This window comes from Protopterus annectens, chromosome 5.part1 (genome assembly GCF_019279795.1).
Source record: "Protopterus annectens isolate FY-2018-M chromosome 5.part1, PAN1.0, whole genome shotgun sequence".
NCBI classification, from domain to species: Eukaryota; Metazoa; Chordata; order Ceratodontiformes; family Protopteridae; genus Protopterus; species Protopterus annectens.
In genome coordinates, this window is record NC_056736.1 from 417,798,255 (window position 1) to 417,822,850 (window position 24,596).

The window sequence follows — 24,596 nt, forward strand, 5'->3', positions numbered from 1 at the left end:
ATACACTTTTAGAATAACAGACACTGAGCCCACAATCAGCAGTTCCCAACTTAGAAGGATGTAAGCTACCTGTTCTGCCACTACAGTGCAGACCACAGACCTTCTTAATGTAAAACAACTGGTATGAAGCCCAAGTGCTTAAACTAAAAGGCTTAGAATGAGTTACACCAAGCAGTAATAAATACAACTGAGTACTTTAAAGATGACACAAAAGCAAAATAAAGTAGGAAGAAACACAAATACAGTAAAAGCAGATAATTTTTTTTTTTTTTTTAAGAATGAGCAAATGAGATGGGCCCGGAGTTACAGGACAGAAACAAGTGCAAATGCAGGCCTTCAAATCAGAAAGGTGAGAGAGATGGAAGACCACCCAAACGGCCAATGACTACAAATTCTGGGCCAGAACCACTCCTTATGTGGTAGACAGGTTACCTAATGCTTACCACTCCTACTGATAAGCTAGAAGGCTTCCCTCCAACACAGAAAGGCTTGGGGGGGCTCAGAAGCTTACAAACAGTCCTGGTAACAGCAAATCTGTATCTGTAACACTAATTACAGGAAAGGTAGGAAACAGGTTTACAATTTTTTTTTTTTTTTCATAAAAGTAGCAAAAACAGTAGTAAAAACAATTCACATGCAGTGCAAGCTGGCACACTTGAGTATGTAGCAATATTAGTCCACACACAGTTTGGAAAAATGTAATTAAATTAAAAAGGACTAAAAGCAAGTGCAGAAAGGGTTTATTAGGTAGAATGCGGTAAAGAGATGGGACTGTGGGAGTGTCCTAGATCAAATCTACAGTGGGGCGGGCACTGCAAAAGCCACCAAATTTAAACTAGAACCAAGAACAGGGAGGGGGAGTGGGGAAGACAGTTTCAACAGAGATGTGAGGAATCACAGTGCAAATTATAAAACCAAAAAATATATACTGATCTCTGTATATTTGCAGAACAGTAAGACAACAGATATCTAAGCAACAATTTAGCTCTATAATACAGAATAATAAAGAAAAATATACTCAGCTCTATATATTTGCAGATAGTCTTGTAAGGCTGTCTCTCAGCACACAGGTTCCAATTTGCCTTAATGCCAAAGAATATAGCATATCTGAAAGTTTTGCCATAAGTTTTTCAAACCCATACTAATCTTAACCAAAGGCATTCAAAATTTTCAAATTTCATTGAGTAGAACACTTGAATGAATTTCAGAGTGATTCACTCCATCCACAAGCAGCTGATTTGATGGATTAAATGGCACTCCTATAAAGAGACACTTAACTAAAGCCCTCCATTTACATCAATTAAGCCAATGCTTTAAAAAATTAAAGATGTTAATCTGTCATCCAGTGACTAATGGATTAGTGAAAATGTTCAATAAAAAAATCAAATCTATTTGAGGGGAAGTGATTTATTTATTTTATTTTATTTATTTATTTTACATTTGTTGACTGGGTTAGTCTGGCTGGGCAAAAAGCCCTTTTTCAGCAGTGACCCAGGGAGAAAAGCTCCATTAGAGTACAAGAAGTAACAGTTTAGTGTACGGATTACACATCATATTCTAACAATAGAGTATGCAAAAAAAATGGCACCAGTGATGAAAACTGTGAGCAGTTGTTACTCAACTTACTGACTGCAATAGGAGAGGTGCCATAGGTTTCAAATGAGTTTATCACATTTGAATGTTTGTATGGCAGGCATATCAGAGGACTACCTGACATTGTTAGAGACTTGCAAAGGGGAGAATACACCATTTAAAGTGTGTTAGAACAATATAGTCTACAGGAGAGGCTAAAGGTACTTATGCCTATAACAAAGGAGCACACGCAGAAAGCCTAGGAGATTCAATGAGAAGTTTATTATAGGAATACCCAACTTTCAGAATTTAACTTGGGATATCAGATATTACTTTTATTGCAATCTTATTGCTATCTACAGAAAAAAAATCTTGGTTAAGTGACTAGGGCCATTTTAGGTGATTGAAAGAATAAATGTAGTGAAGTGCAACATTACACTGGCATGATAAAGAAAGATAGAGCAATTCTATCACATTAATAAACTCAAGCCATAGAAAGAAGTATAAAGTTCTGTGGCAAACTTGTAGTCTTGCATTTGTATACAAATAATCACAAAATCTGTAAGTGGAGTTTAGCTAGAAGAATATTTGTCAAAGCAGGGAATGATAGACTTTTATTATGAAACAAAGGACTGTTCTCAATCATTCTTGAGAAAATTAAAATGATAGAATATAACACAGGAACAACACCTGAACTGAAAATTATTCTGAGAAATAGGTTTATAGGTTCCTAGGTGTTTACAAGGCTAATGAACACAAGGGCCTTTTTAAGCATAGCCATGCATCCCAAATCTCTGTCAAGTTCTGATACCCTTGATAAGTGTAAGCAGGGGTTTGGAAGATGATGTAATAAAAGAAATTCAAACAAGGAGTGATGTAATAAAGTGAATGGCACAGCCTAGTGATATTAGTTCCAAAATTAGATGGAAGCATCAGGTTATGTAATGACTTTAGGATGCTGAACAGCATTTCTAAGATTTATAACTATCCTGTACACAGAAGTGCACAAGAACTGATCACTTGTTAGAGAAATTTGGAAAGGTAGGGGTATTGGCAGATATCATTTTATCTTCTAAACACAAAAAAAAATAGTTGCAGCCCCTGAAGGTCTGTTTAATTACACTGTGCTACCGGGTTTATATTACGTTATCGAAACTTTAAAAGTTTGAACTCTATATGGTCGAACACATATGTTCAAACTTTTAAAGCCCCCCTGCACCTACGAAATATACCAACTCTGAGACCGCACTACAGTACAGTAAAGGGAAATCTTCCCTTTCCACACTGAACGGAGATCTCCATTAACACGTTCAAATTTTTAAAAGTTCAGACATATTGGTTCGCCCACATAGCGTTCAAACTTTTAAAAGTTCAACAACGTAATAGAGAACCTGTGCTACCATGTGGCCTACATGAACAGCCGGACACCTAACAGTGATTGCCAAAATATTGGAGCCCTACTCACGAAATGCTGCTGTATATCTGCATGAGATAGTCATCCATTCAGGGGACTGGGAGTCACGTGAACTACGTAAAAGTGTACGCTGTGTGTGTTAAAATCCATAATACAGACAGGCTTGGCTGTGAAAGCACAAAATCGAGGAAGCAGGATCAGGGAGACAGTGATAGAAAAGTGAACAATCACCCATTAGTATAGAAGCCATTTTGTTGCCCACATAAAAGATACTGAATTGGAGCTGAAATGGAAACATTTGACTCTTTATAGGAGACTTGAGGACTGGCTACAGAGTTATTAAAATGATGAGGAAGATATGATTGGAACAGGCTTGACAATTTTAGAGGAAAGGTTACATTAATGAATGGCAGCAAGGATTAATTTCCAAACAAATGCAAAACAATGTTGTTGTTGTGTTTTTCGGCTTTTCTCGGTTAGGGGTCGCCACAGCGGAACTCCGGTCCGCTAATGATTGGTAGTTGATTTTTACGTGCCGAGATACCAGCCCTGACTCACAACCTTCAACAAAGGTACGCCCATTCACGCATGTCTCCACGCAGAAGACGCTCTAGCTGAGAATCGAACCAGACAGTGTCTTACTGTGAGGCGACAACGCTACTGCAGCACCACCACCGCAAACAAATGCAAAACAATAATTCACATAATTAATAAAACAGCAAATGGTGGTATAAAAGCATCAGGATGAGTGATTTAGAAGGTCAGATTAAGTATTTACTGTATTCGTTATTAGCATATTTTGATGTTTATTTGACTTCACTTGTTAAATTGTGTCTATTGTCACACTGTTTCTTTGTTGGTTATAATTTGTACTGTTATTTAAATAAAGTTGATGAATTCAAAACATTCAAATAAAAAGATTAAAAAGACAAGTGTGATGTTATGCATATGAAGGGGGGAGGGGGCTGGAACTAACTAATGTTATTTGAAGTGATGTGGGTGATGTCAAGAGTTCTGCACAGTTCGAGGCATACCGAAAAAAATCCCTTAGCGTGTAGCAGCATGTGATGCTACAGGCTGCTTCTCTCCGATCCATTTCCCCTTTGCGACACACTATAGGTTCATAGGATGATACTAGGCTATTGGCCCAGGGACCCTTATAACCCTAGCAAAGAATTTTGCCCATGTTCCCACAAAGTCAGTACCTGTTTCTCCTGTCCAGTAAGGACAAAGGTGGGATCCCAGGGGTGTATTTTCTGTTTCCCATCCAGTCATCCAGGTTCCTCTTAAAGAGGGCTAGAGAGGTAGTCTGCTTGACATGGAGAGGGTGTCTATTCCATAGATGGAGCAGTCTTTGGGACAGAAATTTATCCCGCCGACAAGTTCTATTAATGTCACAGACCAGGTTGAGGACTTGCGTGCGGGTTGCATGAGTGGAGTTTGACTTAAGAATATGCAGCAACTTCATCAAGGTTGGGTCTGAGGCCAGACACAGGTCACCTCTGAGCAGTCTGTATGAGACTAATAAAAGGGATAGGGCTTTTAGCCTACCTGTATAGAATAGGTGTTTGAAATTCTGGATTTTCCTGGTCAGGAATCTCTATGGTCTCTCCAGCTGCTGCATGTGCTTGGCAAGGTACATGCCAAAGGGGGCATTGTACTCGATAATGGGTCTGATAAGGGAGGAGTACAGGCATGTTATGACCTCCTTGTTTCTGGATGAAATACCTTTAGTTATGAGGTGGGCCATTTAAAATGCCTTCCATACAATGGGAGACAACATGGTAGTCAAAAGCCAAGTTACTATCAACCTGGGTTCCCAAGCACCTCACCACTGATTGCATGCTTAGTACATTGTTATTAATATGATAATTAGTGGGGAGTCCATTTTCCCCAAAGGGGATAATGATACATTTCTTGGTATCCAGTTTGAGGCCATGCTTCTGGCGCCAGTCATTAGTTTGGGGGAGGCCCTCTTGGAGGATGTTCACATCACTAGGGGAGTTTAAGACAGTTCCCAGCTTGTAGTCATCTACAAACTTTGTCAGCCACAGACCATTGGTTTTGGCTTGCACCTCAGAAAAGTATATCCCAAACAGTAGAGGCCCCAAGACCGATCCATGGGATACACCGCTCATTACTGGTCTACTGCTAAAGTTGGCTTCCCCTGTTTTGACTGAGTGGGTTCTATCCATGAGCCAGTTAGTTACCCATCTGGTAACATATGGGTCGATGCCTAGCTGGGAGAGTTTATCTATTATGCCGGAGTGGGGAATAGTGTCAAAGGCTTTGGCTAGGTCAAGGTAGGTGGTGTGCACTGTCTTCCCCTCATCCATGGCTTTGGTGACTGCTTCAAAGAAGTTGACCAGGTTTAACAGGCATGATCTCCCTTTGACAAAACCAAACTGCGTGGGGTCAAGTGTTTGGAAGTTGCCAATGTCCTTGTTTATAAGGTCCATGATAATGTGTTCCATGGCCTTGGAGATCAGGCTAGTTAGGCTGATGGTCCTATAATTGCCTAGGTCAGTGGACACTCCACCTTTGTGTAAAGGGATCACAGTGGCTGCCCTCCATCCTCCATTTGGCTGGGATGAAGCCTGTGCTCAGGGTTTGGTTGAATAGGGTGCCTAACAGAGCTGAGAGCTCATGCCTGAGTTTATGTAGGATACAGCCGGGAATGTTGCCAGGTTCCATGGAGATTGTATTTCTGCCTTTGAGAGGGCATTAAAGACCTGCTCCCTGGTGATGAGGGGAAGGGGCAGGCTGAGGATGTCCAGGTTTACTGATGGGAGGACAGGGGGGTGAAGTTTTCACTGAAACTGTCTGCCAGCAGGTTGACTATATCTACAGCATTTGTGTATGTGGTGCTATTCAACACCAGTTCAGAGCAGATTTGGGTGTTACCTTTCAGAGTGCAGACGTATGTAAAGATGTAGTCCCACCCTTGGGGGATAACACCAGGAAATATTAATGCAAAAAAATGGTCAGCTGAATGAATGCAGATGAGGAAAAAGACAAGTATGATGCTAATAGAAACAGAATTATAGCAAGTTTTTTTAAGGCCAAGCAGTCTGAAGAAGCAAGTAAGAGAATTTGAGAGGTTTGCAGAATTTATAAGAGAAGATTTAACTTGCAGAAAACACAAAATTGCTATTCCTCTATTTAGAGGGATGGTGAGAAAACAGCTGGAGTATTCTGTACAATTCTGGTTCTGGTAAATTGGATACTACACAATGAATAGCGTAACAAACAGCACAAGGTCTATGATACAAATCCTTCAATGAGAAAATTAATGTCTATACCTTGAAAGAACAGGGGATAGAGAAAACAAGACATTACAGAAGCTTTTAAATACTTCTGGCAGATTAACCAAGTCAAAGAAGACAGCAACGTTCAGAAGAGCAGTTGTATAAAATGCATTTAGTGCAGTCTGAGTAGGGAGGTATTTTTTATTTTATTTAATTGTTTATTTTCCATTTGTTAAATAGATGTGTACACTGGAACAAATACCCTATTCAGGCATGTTCCAAGCTAACAGGCAATAATTATATTTACAGCACTCATAGGAAGGATTGTCACTGCTGAAGTGACACCCTGAACCCATGTGAAAAAAATGAGAAAAAGGGGTTGTGGGTGGCTGGATGGATGAATGAATAGCAAGAAAATAAACATGTGGAAGTTGGGGTTGGCAAAATATGTTAAGGAATTTACAGATAACAAGGTACCGCATTTGAGTATCACCTTTAGAGGGAAATTGGCTAGGCTTAAAATGCCTGCAAGGGTAGTTAGCTTACTACTTCCCTATTAACCTATATTGCATAGTAACAGAGATATTAAAAGATAATATACAGTTATTTTAAAGCAATAAAAATTACAATACAAGATGACAAATCTTTACAGAAATAGTACTATTTGGTAAGTATGGAGAATAATGCACATAAAGGTGACAAGTCATTAGAGCAATAGAACAATTATGTAAGTAGAGAAAAATATAGCTAGTAGAAAAAAAAGACACATCGGAGATGTATTCATGTTTATAGAGACAGCAAGAAAAAAGAGGGAAAGATGTTTCATAAAAACATGTTAAATATGTGAGGCTTACTGGTGAGTGAGTGAGTGTAGGGAAGATGCAAAGTTGGAACATTTTTATAAAGTTGCAACTGCATGAATGCCCTCTCTTCTCACTGAGAAACTTGTGGTAATGGATGCTGTGGTCCAATAAAAGAATACTTGGGATAAATGTAAAACAAATCTAATGAAATGTCAGAAAAATAGGGTTTGGGCTATAGAATACTCATTCTTAAAATAGTAGGTAGATTTGATAGGCCAAGCAGTCCTCATCTACCAACAAATTTGGTATTTTTATTTTTCTAAAACAAGGCCATTAGATCATGATTTGACTTACTTAAAACATAAATATATTTTATGGAAACCCTTTTTTACTTTACTGTTTTAGTTATGCCAATATAAATGCAAATACACAGACAATACATAAAGGGCATGCATTTATTCAGTGAATGATTTTACTGTCAATCACATGGAATAAAGCAGGACTGATATTTTATTTATTTATGTAGCTATGGCAGTGGACTGACCCAAATGGAATATTATCAGGTTTGTGCTGAGCCAAAGACCAAAGATCGCAATTTCCACATTTATTTATTTATTTATTTATTTATTTTACATTTGTTGACCGGGCTAGTCTAGCTGGATTAATGTCCATTTTCAGTAGAGGCCCGGGGAGAAAAGCTCCACAGTAAGACATAATTTTACAAACATAGTTGTACAGAGGGTGTATTTAAAGACAGACTCTAGTACATAACATTTTCATAAAAGTCTAAAATGACTAGTAGCATCAACAGGAAAAAGTACATTAGATTCTTCTTTTAAACATCCATCCATCATAGTGGTATTGAGAATCCAAGATTAAAAGAGAAGTAAAGAAACAGTAAGAGAATATCTTGTTATAGCTAGCAGGAGAGAGGAGAAGGCATGGAACCAACTAGGATTAGTCAGGGTTAGAACAAGGGCAGAGCCACTGGGAATAAAGCCATGATTTTAAATGCTTCTTGAAAGTTGGTAAAGAGGTAGTAGACATAAGTTCACTTGGAAGTTTGTTCCAGATGGGTGCAGTCCAGTTGGAGAACAGACTATCCCCAGCTTTGTTGTTGGATTTGTTGGAGGCAGCTAGTAGTTTGGTAGCAGAGCGTAGGGAAGAGATGTTTTTATATGGGGTAATAAGGGAACAGAGTATAGTGATATTAGTGGGTTGATGAAAGATTTTGTGGGTAATGGTCAGTTGCAGAAGTCGTATATGATTTTGTAATTCTAGCCAGCCTAGCTGTTTGAGATTAGAGCAATGGTGGGTACGAAATGGGGCTCCTGTTGCAAATCTGGCTATGTTATGGTAAGCTGTTGCTAGTTTGTTGAGGTTTCTTTTAGTTAGGTTTGTATAGATTGGAGAGGCATAAAATAGGGTAGAGAGTAGGTGGGTCTGTGCTAAAGTAATTCTGGCTGAGGGAGTGAGGAAGGGTTTAAGTCTGTAGAGAGATCCAAGTTTTCTATTGACTGACTTGATAGTTAAGCTAACATGGGAGTCAAAGTTGAGGTTGTGGTCTATTGTGACACCAAGAAGTTTGGTCGTAGCATCAGGGGATATTATGGTGCCATTGTTAGAGGATATATTGAAGGAGAGAGAGGATGACTTATGTGATGGAGCGAATAGTAATAGTTTAGTCTTTTTTGGATTCAGTAAGAGGCAATGTTGTTGGAACCAGTTTTCGGCTGCTATGAAAGCTTTTTGAGTGATATTTTGAAGGTCATTAATGGAAGAAGCTGAGCATATGAGTGTTGAATCATCAGCATATTGAATACAGATTGATTGAGGAAGGGACTTATCTAGGTTGTTTATGAAAATAGAAAAGAGGAGAGGTCCAAGAATTGAGCCTTGTGGTACACCTATTTTGATAGGAAGAAGAGATGATAAGTGATTTTCCCATTGCACTGCTTGTTGTCTATTATTTAAGTAGGAATAGAACCACTGGATAGCCTGAGCATCCAAAGCAAGAGATTTCAAGATGCTAAGTAAGAGAGTGTGGTTGACCATATCAAAGGCTTTAGAGAGGTCTAAGAATAGAGCAGAGGACAGTAAGTTATTATTCCGATTTCTATTAATATGATCAGTGAAAGACAAGAGCGCAGTAGTAGTACTGTGATGAGGTCTAAAACCATGTTGACTGTCTGCAAGGAGATTGTTTTGGAGGAGGTGATTAAGTAATTGCCTATGTATACATATTTCCATGATTTTTGCTAAAGGGGAAAGTAAGGCTATGGGACGGAAGTTAGAGAGGTCATTTAAGTTGCCACCTTTATGTAATGGGATGATATGAGAGACTTTCCAAAGGATTGGGATACAGCCTTCTGTTATGGTACGATTGATTAAAATAGAGACAGGGAAGGCCAGTGGTTTGGCTGCAATCTGTAAGTATTCGGCTGGAATGAGGTCAGCTGAAGGGATGCAAGGTTTTAGTTTGGTAAGTAATTTATGAATGAGATCTGTTGAGACTGGTTGTAGTTTAAATGAGGGGGGATTATTGTTTAGGGAGTTGGGCACTTGTGTGGATGGTGGGGATAGGGATGAAGCTAGGGAAGTAACAGTATCTTTGAAAAATGAGTTAAATACATCAGCAATTTGAATTGGGGAAGTCTGAGTGAGGTTTGAGGGTGTAGGTGTTTTGGAGTTACCTGGGTGCAGTAATTTGTTGATGCCTCTCCAGAATTTTTGGGGGTTTTGATGTTGTGCATTTTGGACTTTTGAGTAGTAATTTCTTTTATCAGTGACTATCAGTTTCTTTGTTTGATTTCTAAGTTGTTTAAAGGTGACATGGTCAGCTGGGTTTTTGGTAGCTCTCCATTTGTCCCATGTTCTATTTCTACCTAACATTTTTTGTTTGGTTTCTTTGGATAGCCAAGGAGCAGGCTTTGTTTTGGTTCTTGTTACTCTTGTAGGGGCATGGTGGTCAAGGATTTGAAGGAATTTATTGTTAAAGTATGAGACAGCTTCATCTAGAGGTAAATATTTCAGAGGAGACCAGTTGCAAGCTTTTAGCTCTAATAGGAAGTTGTGTATGTTGAAGTTAGTTTTGTTCCTGTTAGTTCTGAGTTGAGTGTTAGTGGGGATGGGGCTTTTTTGTCGGTTGATAAAAGTGATTTGATGGTCACTGATATTATCAGGTAGTGTACCTGTGATATAACACATAGGGTTAGTGTTAACTAGGATCCAGTCCAGGATACTCTGTTTGGAACTGGTTTTATTTATTCGGGTTGGGACGGTAATAGTCTGAGTAAAGCCATAGAGGTTGATGTGAGAGGTTGGAAATTGGGAAATACAACAGTTCCAATCAATATTAAAGTCACCTAATAGTATGGTTTCCTGAGGGAAAGAGGTTGAGAGCCAGCTCAGTAGGTTTTCTAGGCTAATGATATTGTTACCTGGAGGGATATAACAGCAAATGATGTAAATGGATTTATTTTTATTAATTTCTAGTTTGGTGATTAAGATTTCACTGTTGTTGAGTGAAGGTGGTCTAGACTCTACTAAGGTAACTAATAGTTACTCCTCCGCCCTTTTTGATCTGACGATCAAGTCTAATGATGTTATAACCTGGTGGTAGTAATACAAAAATATCCTGTTAGAAGCACTGTTAATCAAGAACTTAATATTCATATACATGAGAAAAGTCAACATTCACACACACACACACACACACACACACACACACACACACACACACACACACACACACACACACACACACACACACTCATGTTTCTTAAATCTTTTAACTTTACAGACACTCATCCTTAGGGGAAATGGGCATATCCTTTTTCTCCATGGTTATTCAATCTTAAAAAAAAGTATAAATGGTGAGCTACTAGGATTTAACTTTTTTATTTTTCCTGTTCGATTCTCGGCTGGAGTGCCTTCTTTGTGGAGTCTGCATGTTCTCCCCGTGGTCGAGTGGGCTCCAAAAGACATGTGTGAATGGGCGTGCCTTCACTGAAGGTTGGGCATCGGGCTGGCAACTCGGCACCATAAAAATCTACTGCCAATCATTAGCAGACCGGAGTTCCGCTGTGGCGACCCCTAACCGGGAAAAGGCGAAAAGTCAAACAAACATTTTAGTTATAAAAAATTTGTTTTTTTAATGATCAGCTATTTGAAACCCAGCTATAACACAGGCAATAGGGAAATCAATAACAGTTCAAATACAATTAAATAAGATAAGACATTAGTGCCAGTCTACATATGAAACTGTGGAGCAATTAAAAGTGCAGACCACAGGATAAACAAGAAGAAGGCAAAAAAAAGTTTTAACATATACAACATGTGCAATATTTGGTAGTGCAATATTTAGCATTGTTGTAGGTTCTTTATTTCAGTGCCTGGCTGAGGTTTACATCATGTTCCTTAGAGAGAAAAAAGCATATTTTTGAACTGTCATTTCAAATAATGGGATCCTGATTTCAATATATTCTTTATATCAAGGAATGAATCTATTTGGTACAAGATTTACTATCCAAAATAGTATTTGTGTCAGATTTATGAACTCAGTTTAGCTACATCTAATATATGCCGTGGAACTTCCATTCTATGATTTCCAAAATGTGTAATATTTTTATTTCTGTCTCAACTATATGATTAATAATGCTGTTTTCAAATGTGTGAGTTGTTATTACAATGACAATAACTGTCAAAAACACACTGCTAAATGCATGAATGCATGGTTTTCCACAAAGCATAGTCTCTACTTCTGCGTATGTTTCAGACCTTGGATGTTTGTAGGTTATCTGCTACATGGTGAAAGGTTGCCTCAGGACATCCTAAATAATTTCTTTTTTGTTCTTTGTTTATACTATAACTATTGTTTAATGGAGTTCCTTTTTTCGTATTCATCCTGGGACACTGCATTTAGTACTTTAACTTCACTGTCAGACATCACATTACCTCATTTGTTCTTTTGTACACTGAACAGGAAGTAATTAGTTCTTCTTTGTGGTAATATGGTTATCATGAGCAGGACTATCAAGCACCATCATCAGGGTTTGAGGAACATTATTAATTTACTCATATTGTGCCCCACACCAATGTTAGGCATGAACAGGAATATTAAATAACGCACTGTGCTTCTAGGAAACAGAAGAGATAACCAGCGCTTATTCGGGTACAAATATAGATTGTTGTTCTGAAGTAGAGCAGTGTAAGTTGTAAGCTTTGATTTATGCTGGAAATGCAACAATGTTTAAAATATGTTTCCTTATGTATACATTTTATTATGCAAAGTACAGAACATAACAATTGTGTTGTGTTTCCGACATAATTTGATTAACAAGTATAGTCAGTACTGCATTGTAGAAGGAACACTTCGTCATGAGTACTCAAACAAGGAAACTAAGAATAACATTGCAATAAATAGTAAGGAATGTAAACCATTTGCAACTAATACACTATTTAAATTACATTAACATTTCAACTAGTCCCTGTTTTGTGGAACGTGCATAGTTTGTGTCATGGAACAGCGGTGAATGAACACAGGCTTGCAGAAAGGCAGTGCATTAAGTTTTCACTTCATAGAGGATGTGGACTTATGAATCAGTGCAAAACTCTACTGTACATTATTGGAGTTTCACAGCAACATCCTCTAATACTTTTATCAGGCTGCTGAGTATATTTATTAGTACAAAGCTACCAGTGCAAAAGTAGTTATAATCGTATAAGCTTGGTAACTGTGCCTTGCCTCCTATCTGATGGAAAGTAACTTTTTCCTTAATTGCTTATTTTCAATTTTGCACTTTTAAAAGGGAACTAAGATTTCAGTATTTCTAACATAATTTAATACAGCTCTTCCCCGAACATAACACATGGCAGATAAAAAACATGTCCTAGCCATAACGTTTTAAGTCATTTGATATGTATGAGTGGGCTATAAAGTTTAAGATGTGGTAGCATAGCATTTAGGGAGAAAGGATGAATGTGTTTTATTTCCGGCGCATACTCACCTTTGTACAATAGAATGTTTAAGGCTTGTTTCCAAATCGTTTAGCTTATACCGTTACTCAGTGACTTCGTTATGATAGTAATGGTTTTATGTATTATACCCAGCGCTGAAAGTAGGTAGCATGGTGCCAGAGAATGTGATCAGACTTAAGGAAACTATTAGAATTAATGTGACTATACAACCTTTACATAATACAACAACTGACTCAAAAAGTTAAATTGCGGATAGGTTTGCTTTTCATCTAAGCGAACTAAGGTAAGACAAAATGAGGCATTGTGATTATATCTTCATTAATGTGTAATACATTAATATATTACATTTGTAAGGAAATACTACCATAGTTCTGTATTATCAGAAACATTTATAACATGATAATTTCAGAGTAAATTAATTCCCTTTCTAACCTCTTTAGTCTAACGATAACTGAAATATTTCCCTTTTTATTACATATTTTGTTAGTTCCTTAATACCCTGCACTAATGACAGTGAGGTGGGCTGTTCTATACTTTTTAATTTTCCAAGTCTTGTCTCTATCATATGCTTAACTTGAGGTACAGTGTTAACTGTTGCCAAGCCTTTCAAAATTTGAGTACAAAGATATTGGACAAAGAGTAGAATAACCGAGAAGGGGGGGGGGGGGGGGGACAAAACCCAAAAAAAAACAAAATTGGAGAAAGAGTTTAGATTTTGCTTATAAACTTAAATAGTTGCTAGGATAGTAGGTTTTGGATTAGCAATCATTTTCTGAAGGATATGAAGTCTGAAATTCAAATGTCTGTCATTATGCAGAGACTTCAATATTCTGTGATTTGCCAGAAAAACACAAATTTTACGAGTAGACTAAAAAATACAAGGCAGAACTATGCACATTCTGTAAAATTCTGGACAGTTTAGAGGTGGGACTACTACAAATTTCAGTTTTAGTGGGACAACTGCATTGATTACAGCATTTGAGTTTGCATTAAAAGTAGTAGTATGTCATCAAAATTAAGGTCCTTAAATTGTTTAATCTATGCTTAGCTAGGAGTTTTGTCCATGAAGTATGGCACACTGCAGTAGTGATGAGCCTATCCAAGGGTGATCCTACCAGAGATCCAGGAAACTATAAATCAATTGGCCTGACCACTCTGATTGAAAAACATATAATGCTTCATATGTGATCTCATAAATTATGATATCAGCAATCTTTTAAGGCTAGACCCACATCAGTTTGTCTTTATCAACAGGTGATCCTGCCTACTCACTTAGTTAAATTTATTAAGTAGGTCCCATCCCAAACTTTGTAGACATTGGTCATCCTGTTCATGAAGATTGTTAAGATCTGGCCAAAGCATTAGACACCATGCACTATGCAGGCATTGTTGATAATCTAAATGCACTAAAAGTAGATCTATACATGGTGAGCTGGATAGCCAGCTGGATGAAACATAGAACCCCCATAGTTAAGGTGGCAGGCACCTCCTTGGAAAGTATGTAGGTTAATAGTGGTGAGCCCCAGGGCTAAGTACTGGGACCCTTTCTTTTTGGCATCTACTTCTCTAATCCCTGGACGAGAATACAGTCCTTTGGTTAAATAAGTTTGCAAATTACAGCAAACTGGGCATTATCATTAAATCTCCCTCTGATACCCATTCAATACCACACAATATAACCTTTATAAACAAGTGGTCTGTGGAAAAAGAACTAAAATTAAAATGCTCTTTTTTTCACACAGCACTTTCACATTTGGCAAATAACTCTCCTCTCAATATACAGTATAGCCCAGAGATCTCAAACCCATGGTCCTTGGACCTCAAGCAGCCTGAGCATAATCATTATCTTAGTAAAGCTACTGTACTACTTTTCTAGCTACACTGCCTGTGTTTAGCTTTGATTTGGAGATTGTGGCCTTTGCCTGAGTTTGGTAATCCACATACAACACCAGTGTGATAATGTTCATTTGAGTTCAAGACCCTGATATAGCCAATACACCACTAAAAATGTAATGCAATCAGGGATCTTGGCCCCTGAGTCAATCATTCCCTCTCCTTCCATCACCATGTAGAATTACAAGTCAGAAAAATCTTTCTATTTAGCACAACTATCTAAAGGCATATTATCTAAGTCATCTCACTGCATGCAGCCCTAATTAGACCAATCAATCCATACAATGACTCATTTGGGATGTACATTTCCAGTCATACTAAGAAATGATAAGGATCCCAGAGGTTCTTAAACAAGAAGATTGTTGGCATTAACTCCCTAAACTGCAAAGAAAGGCTTGAAACACTACCCCTTTACTTTACTCAGTTTCTTGTAGGTTCCCATCTAGTGATCCTGAAACACTACCCCTTTACTCTGTTTCTTGTAGGTTCCCATGTGGTGATCCTGAAACACTACCCCTTTACTCCATTTCTTGTAGGTTCCCGTGTGGTGATCCATGCTTTGCATTCCACACCATTTTGGATTACATTTTCCTTAACCTCCTACATCTTCACAAGTCATATGGTGCCACTAATTTTAGAATTTTAGAATTAGGGACTTAAATCCCCATTAGCACATAAACAAAATATGCTGGAGAGAAAAAAAAAATATCACCCAACACTCACCCCACCTCTGGAACAGAAAGCATTGTGCTAGCATCTTCGAAATTAAACTGAATGATTGGATGGGTTCTCATAAATTTACTCTGGGAATAGCTCAGTCCTTCAGGAGGGTGAATATTAACAAGGCATACCAGGTCCTCTGATCCAATTGCCTTAAATTTCCCATGATCCAATGATCCTATGCACCAGCAGATAAAAGGAAAATGTTGTTTTTGAAAGGAGCAGGTCTCCCACACCCACACAGCTATATTAGTTATTCTCATTTGAGGCTGATACACCTGTGTAAAAGAACCATCACAAAAATAAATAAATAAACATAGGCTGCCATTTTTCTGTGATATTGTAACTTCAAAATACATTCTAAATAAGAGCTGTCACATGTTATTTCAACATATAACAAGCAACTACACAGGAGTAAACAGGCTGATGTACATTTATTTGAAACTAACTTAACCAACAGACCATTATATTGAATAAAAAATGACAATGGCTGTGGATGAAGTCAGTATCAAGCCCTTACACCCCCAGGGCTGCAGTGATCTGCTTCTTACTTAATATAACCTGCTCTGAGGGTGAACTATCACTGTTGCCCTTTCAGTGAAACAGTCCCCCAATTAACTTAGACGCATAAAAGTTTACACTTACTATGCAAACACAACATTGAGCAACCAGGGAAGTAAATATTGTGGTAAGAAATAGCCAGGGAATTGTTATGGTTAGGCTTGTATAGGCCCTAGGGCCGATAGCCTAGTACCAACCTATGAACCTATGTTGAGCTATTAAAAATCAGCAACATAGGACTGAATGCATGAAGGGAAACCATAAAGAATCCTTCTTACTTACATCATAACCTTGGCTTCTTCAAGGAATTCATCTTCTGACATACAGCCTTCCTTTATCATTTTAATGGCAACATCATATTTCTTTTTCCATTTGCCAAGCTGCACGACTCCAAATTGGCCACTTCCCAACTCCTTCACAAGAACAATATCCTCACGCTTCAGCTCCCATTTTCCTGTAAGCACAAATATTCTTTTAATGTAAGTTGGAATGCAATGAACAAGGAATACTGTCAAATCAACTGCCTGAATTCCAATGTTAGGGCAAGTGACTGAATTTATTTGTTTACTGAGTTGCCTTCAATGTACGTCATGAATACCAAATACACACACACACACACACACACACACACACACACACACACACACACACACACACACACACACACACACACACACACACACATTTCTATACAATGGCAAATAAGACTAAACATTCCAAGCTGTGTATGGGATCATAAAAGATGGCCTGTAATACAGATCAATGTATTCAAAAGTGGCAGTTATCAGTGAACAGAATAGCTTCAAGTCTGTTACCTTTCCCTACTAGTTTGTAGTAAAACAGAATGCACTTCTACAAAGCTGCTGTAATCAGCCATCTCCAAGAGTATATACCAATGGTGAGGCCAACCAATGAGTAGATATTTACAAGAACAATGGAAGATTAAGCATGCAGTTTGCTAGAAATATGGATTTTTGTAAATGGAAGAGGACTGGTGTTTATCAATGGGGAAAACTAATGAATAGGGACAGATGTTTAGCAGTTTTGCATGGACAGCCTTCATCCTGTGGTATTGAGTTTGTGTCCCTTAATTTCTAATTGCAAATAGTATCTCTCAGAGGAACAATGTAACTTTAGACTACTTCTGGGGCACCCCAATAAAAAGTAGTTCTGTCTAATGGGTTTACTCAGTTAATAATTTAGTACAAGAAAAATATGAACATGACATGCAAAATTTTTAAGAAAGGAAAGCTTAAAATGAGTTAGGCAAATGAGTAAGTAAAATGTTCAGCAAGGTAGACATTACAAGAAAATAAATCATTGCCCAGGGGTATGGTGAGGCCCAATGCCATAGGCAAAAGGCCTTCTCATCCACTGAAGATCAATCATTTCCCTGAAGTGCCCACTCAGGAGGACATTACTGTGTTTGGAAAATGGACTAGCAGTGAAGTAGTTTTTGCATTTGTTTTATAATTTGTATATGTTATTCATTTTTATGTGAAATAATTTCTCCACCTAACATTTGAAAGGTCGTGTTGGATATGTATTTGTTGTTAAAAGAAGTATTCTGCATCCGTTATATGAAATGTATGTAAATACGTAATAAAATTGGCTCAAAGCAAAAACATATACCCATATATACAATGATAGATGCTGAGGCAGAGAAATGCAGATTCACATATACACACACACACACACATACACACATATACATATATATATATATATATATATATATATATATATATATATATATATATAACACACACACACACACAAAAGAACTCAAAAATGCACAAACACATGAGCACACACACACACACACACACACACACACACACACACACACACACACACACACACACACACACACACACACACACACACACACACACACACACACACACACACACATACTCTGACACATAGTGGTATAGCTAGGGTGGGGCAAAGGGGGCAACTGCCGCAGAGGCAAAGTGTTAGTTGACTCAATTGGCCATCTGATCCTTGTCGCTGTTTAATGCATAGCAGCTTTCAAAAGCCAGTATTGCATTTACATTCAAATCTGAGCACTGTAGCCTCCATGCATGGTCTAAACTATACCAACTGTTTGCTACAATTGTTGTAACTAGTTTGCTACAAAAAAGAGATTTGCTTGGTTTTTTTTTTGTTTAACTAAAACCTGAATGATATAGTGGTCTGTAAGTATTCTAAACTGAGTTTGCAAGTGTTTAAAAAAACAGATTTGTTTCTTTCTCTTTTTTTAACTAAAACACGAGCACTGTAGTGCACTGTGCATGGTCTAAACTGAGTTTGCTACAGTTTAAAAGAAAAATAGATTTGTTTCTTTCTGTTTTTTTTTTCATGTCAAATCAGGGAAGGGAGGGGCAGGGGGCTGGAACAGGACCTGAGTAGGTGTTGCAATTTAGCAGCCCCAGGTACCTGACAGCTGACTTTTTTTTTAAATTCCTTCTCAGCTAAGGATAGACAGGGATGGAATGTAGAAACAGGACTTAATCACAGACCCTTTTATTTTACTCCTCAATAATGTTGAGGGATGCTATATCAGGGAATGGGATGGATACTACATGAGCCAGCTATGCCTCTGCACACGTACAAACACACACACACACACACACACACACACACACACACACACACACACACACACACACACACACACACACACACACATACTCGCATACAGTTTTGAGCGCTTTTACCCTGATCACCCTTGATGGTTTGACTTTAGACCAATTGTCATGAGAAAGGCAAGCATAAAGACTTAATAGCTGTGAAGGCCATCTATATGTGCATCACCCACGGCATGTCCAGTCTCTTGGCATTGCTGCTGCTGCAATTACTTCTCTTTTGGTTTTTCATTTGGTAATAGTGGCTTAATAAACAGAACTGGAGTGGAAAACTACAAGGGGAAGAACCTAAGAAGTAAGCTGTAATCTGATTACACTTTTTCCCTCTGGTTTTGGTTATTTTAATTTATCATTTGGTTATTTTATTTGTTTTATAAATTAGAAAGCAGAAAGGCAATGGTGGCTACCAGAAAAGTTCTTAGTCATGTCACTTAATGACTGGACAGCACAAAAGTCAGCAACAACTAAATGAAAAATATAGAATATAGTATCTTTCAAGCCAGCTTAGGTTTCCTGCTTAGACAATAAAACAAATAATGAGCCAACTGATACATGCATAATTTAGCTTAAGCATAACTCATAGGTCTACTTCCTGATTCTTACTTCCTGATTTGGAGCTTATCCAGTGGATGGTTCATGGTCACATTTTATACCAATCACGATGAGCCAATGATCCTATTCAGTGACCAATAACTGCAAGCACTGTAATAAGTATCTACGATGACTGCAGATGTAAAAAAGGTACCTGGATATTACATCTGCATACAGTAATGTCTCATTCATGAATTGTGACTAATAAAGGCCTTCCCTGAGTATTTAGGCAACTCTTAAAACTTACTGTTACCAAATCATTCATTTGAACTCTGATGCATTCTGTCTCTCACTGGGAAACCTTTGCGCATCTGAACACTACTCATATTTCTGTAGTTGAATCTTTGCACATAGACTACACTAATTTTACCAGTGCACCTGGAAATTTAAATCATTGCAGAACTGCCTAAATTGGCATTCTTAGGAACTTATTGTATACATTTCCATTTTCTAGGAATGGCCAGTGGGACTTTTTCTGCATTTTCTTATCCAGTATCTTTTCAAGCTATTCACCTTCCTCCTACACTGAATTGCTTGAATTTTCTATTATTAGTGTTGTAACTATCAATGTTTTTGGTTCTTTGTGAATTTTTGATAGCCATTGGTACTATGGAATCTCAGGAGCTGGTGATGTAACCAGTATCTGTTTCACTGCAGACATCAGGCAGGGTGTACTGCATCCTGGTCTGAATCTAAACTGTTCATCCTCAGTCCTATTTTGTACTACTGTGCGTATGCATTTATTAATCACCTTTTCTAGCACTCCCATGCAGTAGGACAGGAGTTTGCTATATTTTTTACTGCCTGCATTGAGAAAATCCCTTTTCTCTTACAGACTGGAATTATAATGCTTAGTGCACGGTGGTGCAGTGGTTACCATTGCTGCCTCACAACAAGAGGTTCTCCAGTTCGATCCTCAGCTAGGGTGCCTTCTGTGCGGAGTCTGCATGTCCCCCCTGTGGTCGCGTGGGTTTCCTCCAGGTGCTCTGGTTTCCTCCCACATCCCAAAGACATACTGCAAGTGGATTGGTCACTTTAAATTGGCCCTAGGTGTGAGTGTGTGTGTGCCTTCTGTGGAAGGTTGGGTGCCAGGCTGGCAACTCGACACTGTAAAAACTCCACTGCCAATCATGAGCGGACAAGTGATCCGCTGTGGCGACCCCTAACTGGGAAAAGCCGAAAGAAGAAGAAGTGCACAGTCATCAGGGATACACCTGTTTGCTATACTGCAGTGAATACCCACAGGATCTCTTTGACCCTACTGCAACAGAGATCTTTATCACATCTGCTGAGACTTCAGTTGAGTTTGAAACTTTTCCTGATTTAAATTTTCTTAGTGCAGTTTTAAATTATTCCTTCTGATTTCATCATATATTCTATGCATGTGACAGTAGAGCTTTAGTGGTATTTTCTTCATGTATAGGTTTTAAAAGTACTCCTTCCAACTGCCTTTAATGCCATCAGGAAAGGACAGCAGATTGTGGCTAGTGTACCATATGAATGGTATCTATTTTCTGTCTTTCTCTTATTGTCTTACAATCTGATAGAGCTTTTAATCATTTCATGCCAAATATAATACAAGAAAACACTGCAGTTCCTTTGCTTTTTCAGTGTCAACACCAAATACTCCCCTTCTATATTTAATTTATGTACAGCATGTCAAAGAAAACACACACTGTTTTGTATATGAAACAGATTCCAGACACCTCCTTGCAGTGCTGACCTTAGGTTAATTGTCTCCACAGGTGAACAGCTCCACAGCACCCCTCCTAATACCTACAACACAATGTCCTCCGTAGTCACCACCCAGTCCCCCCCCCGTTTCCCTCCCACCAGTATTGGCCCACCCATACCATTCAGATAATTTTTTTCCTTCTTTTTCTCAGTTTGTACTGATCTGCATTTTTTTCATGTATTATTTCACTCAATCATTCCTAACTAGGCAAGACTACACTCTGTGGTGGACATAACTATATCAGGATGGGGGTCTAGGGGAGACTTGGGCACAGAAGACATGGGGGTTTTACATGCCATGACATGCATTTTAGATTTTTTAAACAACCTTTTCATGCAGTGATGACCTAAACAATATTCATGATTAAGGAAAGAAATTCATTCTTATTCTTCAGCATTGCCTTTTCCTGCATCCTTTTATATCCTGACTATGAATGCCCTGTAGTAACTTTGGAGGAAATACTTGAAACAAGCTGTGGTTCTGTAGGTCAGTACACATCTAAAAGCCATGGAGGTTCTAGATGCTATGCAGTACATTTCTTAATAGCCCGTTCATCCAATGATTGCCTGAAAAATCCGGCTAAAGGAAAAAAAATTCAATGTTTCTCATCTTCGACTTTGCATATCTTGCAGTGTTGCATTACAGTCCTGGTCAATCAGTGTGTGTTACAATACTGCATTTCTTGCAATGTTGCAACACACACTGACTAACCAGGACTGTAATGCAATAACTGTGACAGAAATAACTGAATTAAACAGGAAGTCATGGAGATTATAGATACTGCAGGGTAGATTTTAGAGATTTTTAAGCAACCTTTTCATCGAGTAATGGCCAAAAAATAATCCTGATTAAAGAAATCCAGTCTTACACTTAAATTTTGCTTTTTCTTACAACTTTTCATACTCTAATTGACCAGGACTGCATGCAATAACGGTGGAGTAAATAGCCAAATTAAGGTGGTTGTGGTCCTTGGAAACCATGGAGATTGTAGATGTCATGAGGGTCATTTTAGAGTTTCTTTAAACAAACTGCTAATTTAATGATGGCCTGAAAAAAACTTAATTATGGAGAGGAATTCATTCATGTTCATCTTCAGCTTTATTTTTTTCTGCATCCTTTCCTTTCATACTTTAATTGACCAGGCCTGGACTGTAATAACTATGGATAAAATAACTAAGTTAATTGTAAGCAAGGAAAGAAAGCCAGTTTTATTTATTTATTTAGTTAGTTATGTATTTCATGGAATAAATAAGTTGTATCCAATGCTTAATGCAGAAAGCTGACAAAAACAGCAGTCCACACTATAGTGAGAAGACAATTGCTTACTAAGATATATAAATCACATCTTGAAATAGTACATGTCTCCTTACCCCCTCCCAAGCAAATAAAGATAGCCACCTTTTATATATCCAGCAATGGTTTTACATTGGAATAAAAGTGATTACATAAATGGCCACAGTCATTTCAAGCTGCTGCTGCTGTCATATATATGTACAGCATGCTTCCTCACTCTACCGCTAAAACACCAAATGACAGTCAGTACCTGTACGCTGCTCTCATGTCAGGCTGGGACAAAACTGAAAAAACAAACAGAATATTATAAATGTTATCATGTTGCTGTCAGTTATATATAAACAGCATGCCTCCTTACTCTACTCCAAAAGATAATCACCTGTATATGTAACTGATGTTAGAGTGTGAGGAAAGTAAATAAATAATGATCACAGTAATGTTTGTTACTCCTTGTACACTGCATCTATACAAGTTATACACCCTTCTTGCATACCTCTGAGCTTTGGGAAGAAAACTAAAGAAATAATGATATTACACCCTCCTCCCACATGATGCAGAGACCTTTTGTGCATACCTCTGAGCAGAGTTAGTTTTAGACTAGGTGGGGATCAGGACAGTGGCTACTATTAAGCCTGTATCATATAGCTTTGGGGGGGATGAAAGTCACCAGCCTCAGAACTCTGAAAATCTCAGTGTTCTGTAATATATGTTATGCCTTATTTATTTTTTTTTTTGAAAGATGACAGAGGAAATGACAAGAGGGTCAGTTAATTTCATCTAGACAGTTCCTAGTATGCAGTTATAGTTATGTGTGTATACAATTCACACCTTTGATTGTGATAAAAGAGGATGCTCATGTAACATATTTCATCTTTGCTCTACACAAAACACTTGCTGCACATTAAAATATCCTAAAACTGCTTCACAGAAGTCATTATACTCCTCAGACAGGCCCAGCAATTAGTCCACCATATTTCATGCAAATGCACACTAGTCTTGTAAAAACTGATAGTGATTGTTTAAACTGAGCAAACATAAAAAGGTCAATTACTTTCAGCAGGCAGATCCAATCCCTAACCTGCACTCACTTTGTCTAGGCATATCTCATTAGACCAATGATATTACATCTTATTTCATGTTAATGTGTACTGGGCCTGCAAAGCCAGATACTGACTTTTTAAACTGAGGAAGCAACATGAGGGTCAGTTACTTTCAACAGATAGCTTAAACACAACCCAGTAATTATAGCTACTTTGTTGTACATTCAGACATCTGAAATAAAACAAATAATGGATGTTTATTATTTTTCAGATTTATTCCATGGAAATAGTAGCCATACACTGCATTGCATGCTGCTTCATGTGTATCATAATAATCCCGTACATCTGAATCATGAGCTAAGAGCAGCAGATGGCAATATTATAATCCCGTACATCTGAATCATGAGCTAAGAGCAGCAGATGGTAATATTCTCCCACAGGCAAGACAACATTTTATATCTTATTGTCTAATTCAGTTTGTTAATGCAACAAGTTTTGCATCAACATGCATTTTCTGAGGAGTAAAAAGCATGGAACTGCAATGTCTGCCATTTCTGACTGACTGTAATCAGTAGAGTTTAACAAGACGGTCAAAATAATTTATAATGGATAGGGCAAGCATACTGGATGCAAAAAGAGAAATTTTTGTAAAATCAAGGACAGCTGAGAACAAAGTGCAACTAGCGTCTCTTCATGCTGCAGATGTCCTTGTACAGTTTCAGTTCTGCTGTCTTTGTGCTGTGTTCTGACTATGATCTACCTGATTCATTGTCTAGGTACATCCTGGGTGGTATGGAGCAGGTGGTCAATAAATGAAATGGCTATGTCTACACCTACTTCCCCTTAGGGTGATACAGCTGCTGCATCTAATGGAATAGGGGTACTCATATGTCTCAACCTCTTAGAGCAAGAAATCTGGACAAAGCCATAAATAATGGGGGGACAAAGGCCCAAAAATAGGGACACTTTTTAAATATTGCTCTTACAAACTCAGAAAGTTGATAGAAAAACAAGTGTTGCAATAGCACAGATTTCCTGAAGTGTATGGAGTCTAAAACTCAAATGTTTGTCATTAATTTTTGACTTAAACCCTGAG

At 38.0% G+C, this 24,596-nt stretch overlaps 1 protein-coding gene across 1 annotated transcript in view; it reads right to left on the minus strand.

The window, feature by feature from the left end:
• BMX (BMX non-receptor tyrosine kinase) overlaps positions 1 to 24,596 on the minus strand; it is a 1,099,638-nt gene that overhangs the window by 332,012 nt on the left and 743,030 nt on the right. Inside the window, exon 13 of the mRNA XM_044072793.1 lies at positions 16,473 to 16,644. Within this exon, the coding sequence (XP_043928728.1) occupies positions 16,473 to 16,644 (172 nt within the window). The remainder of the gene's footprint in view (positions 1 to 16,472; positions 16,645 to 24,596) is intronic.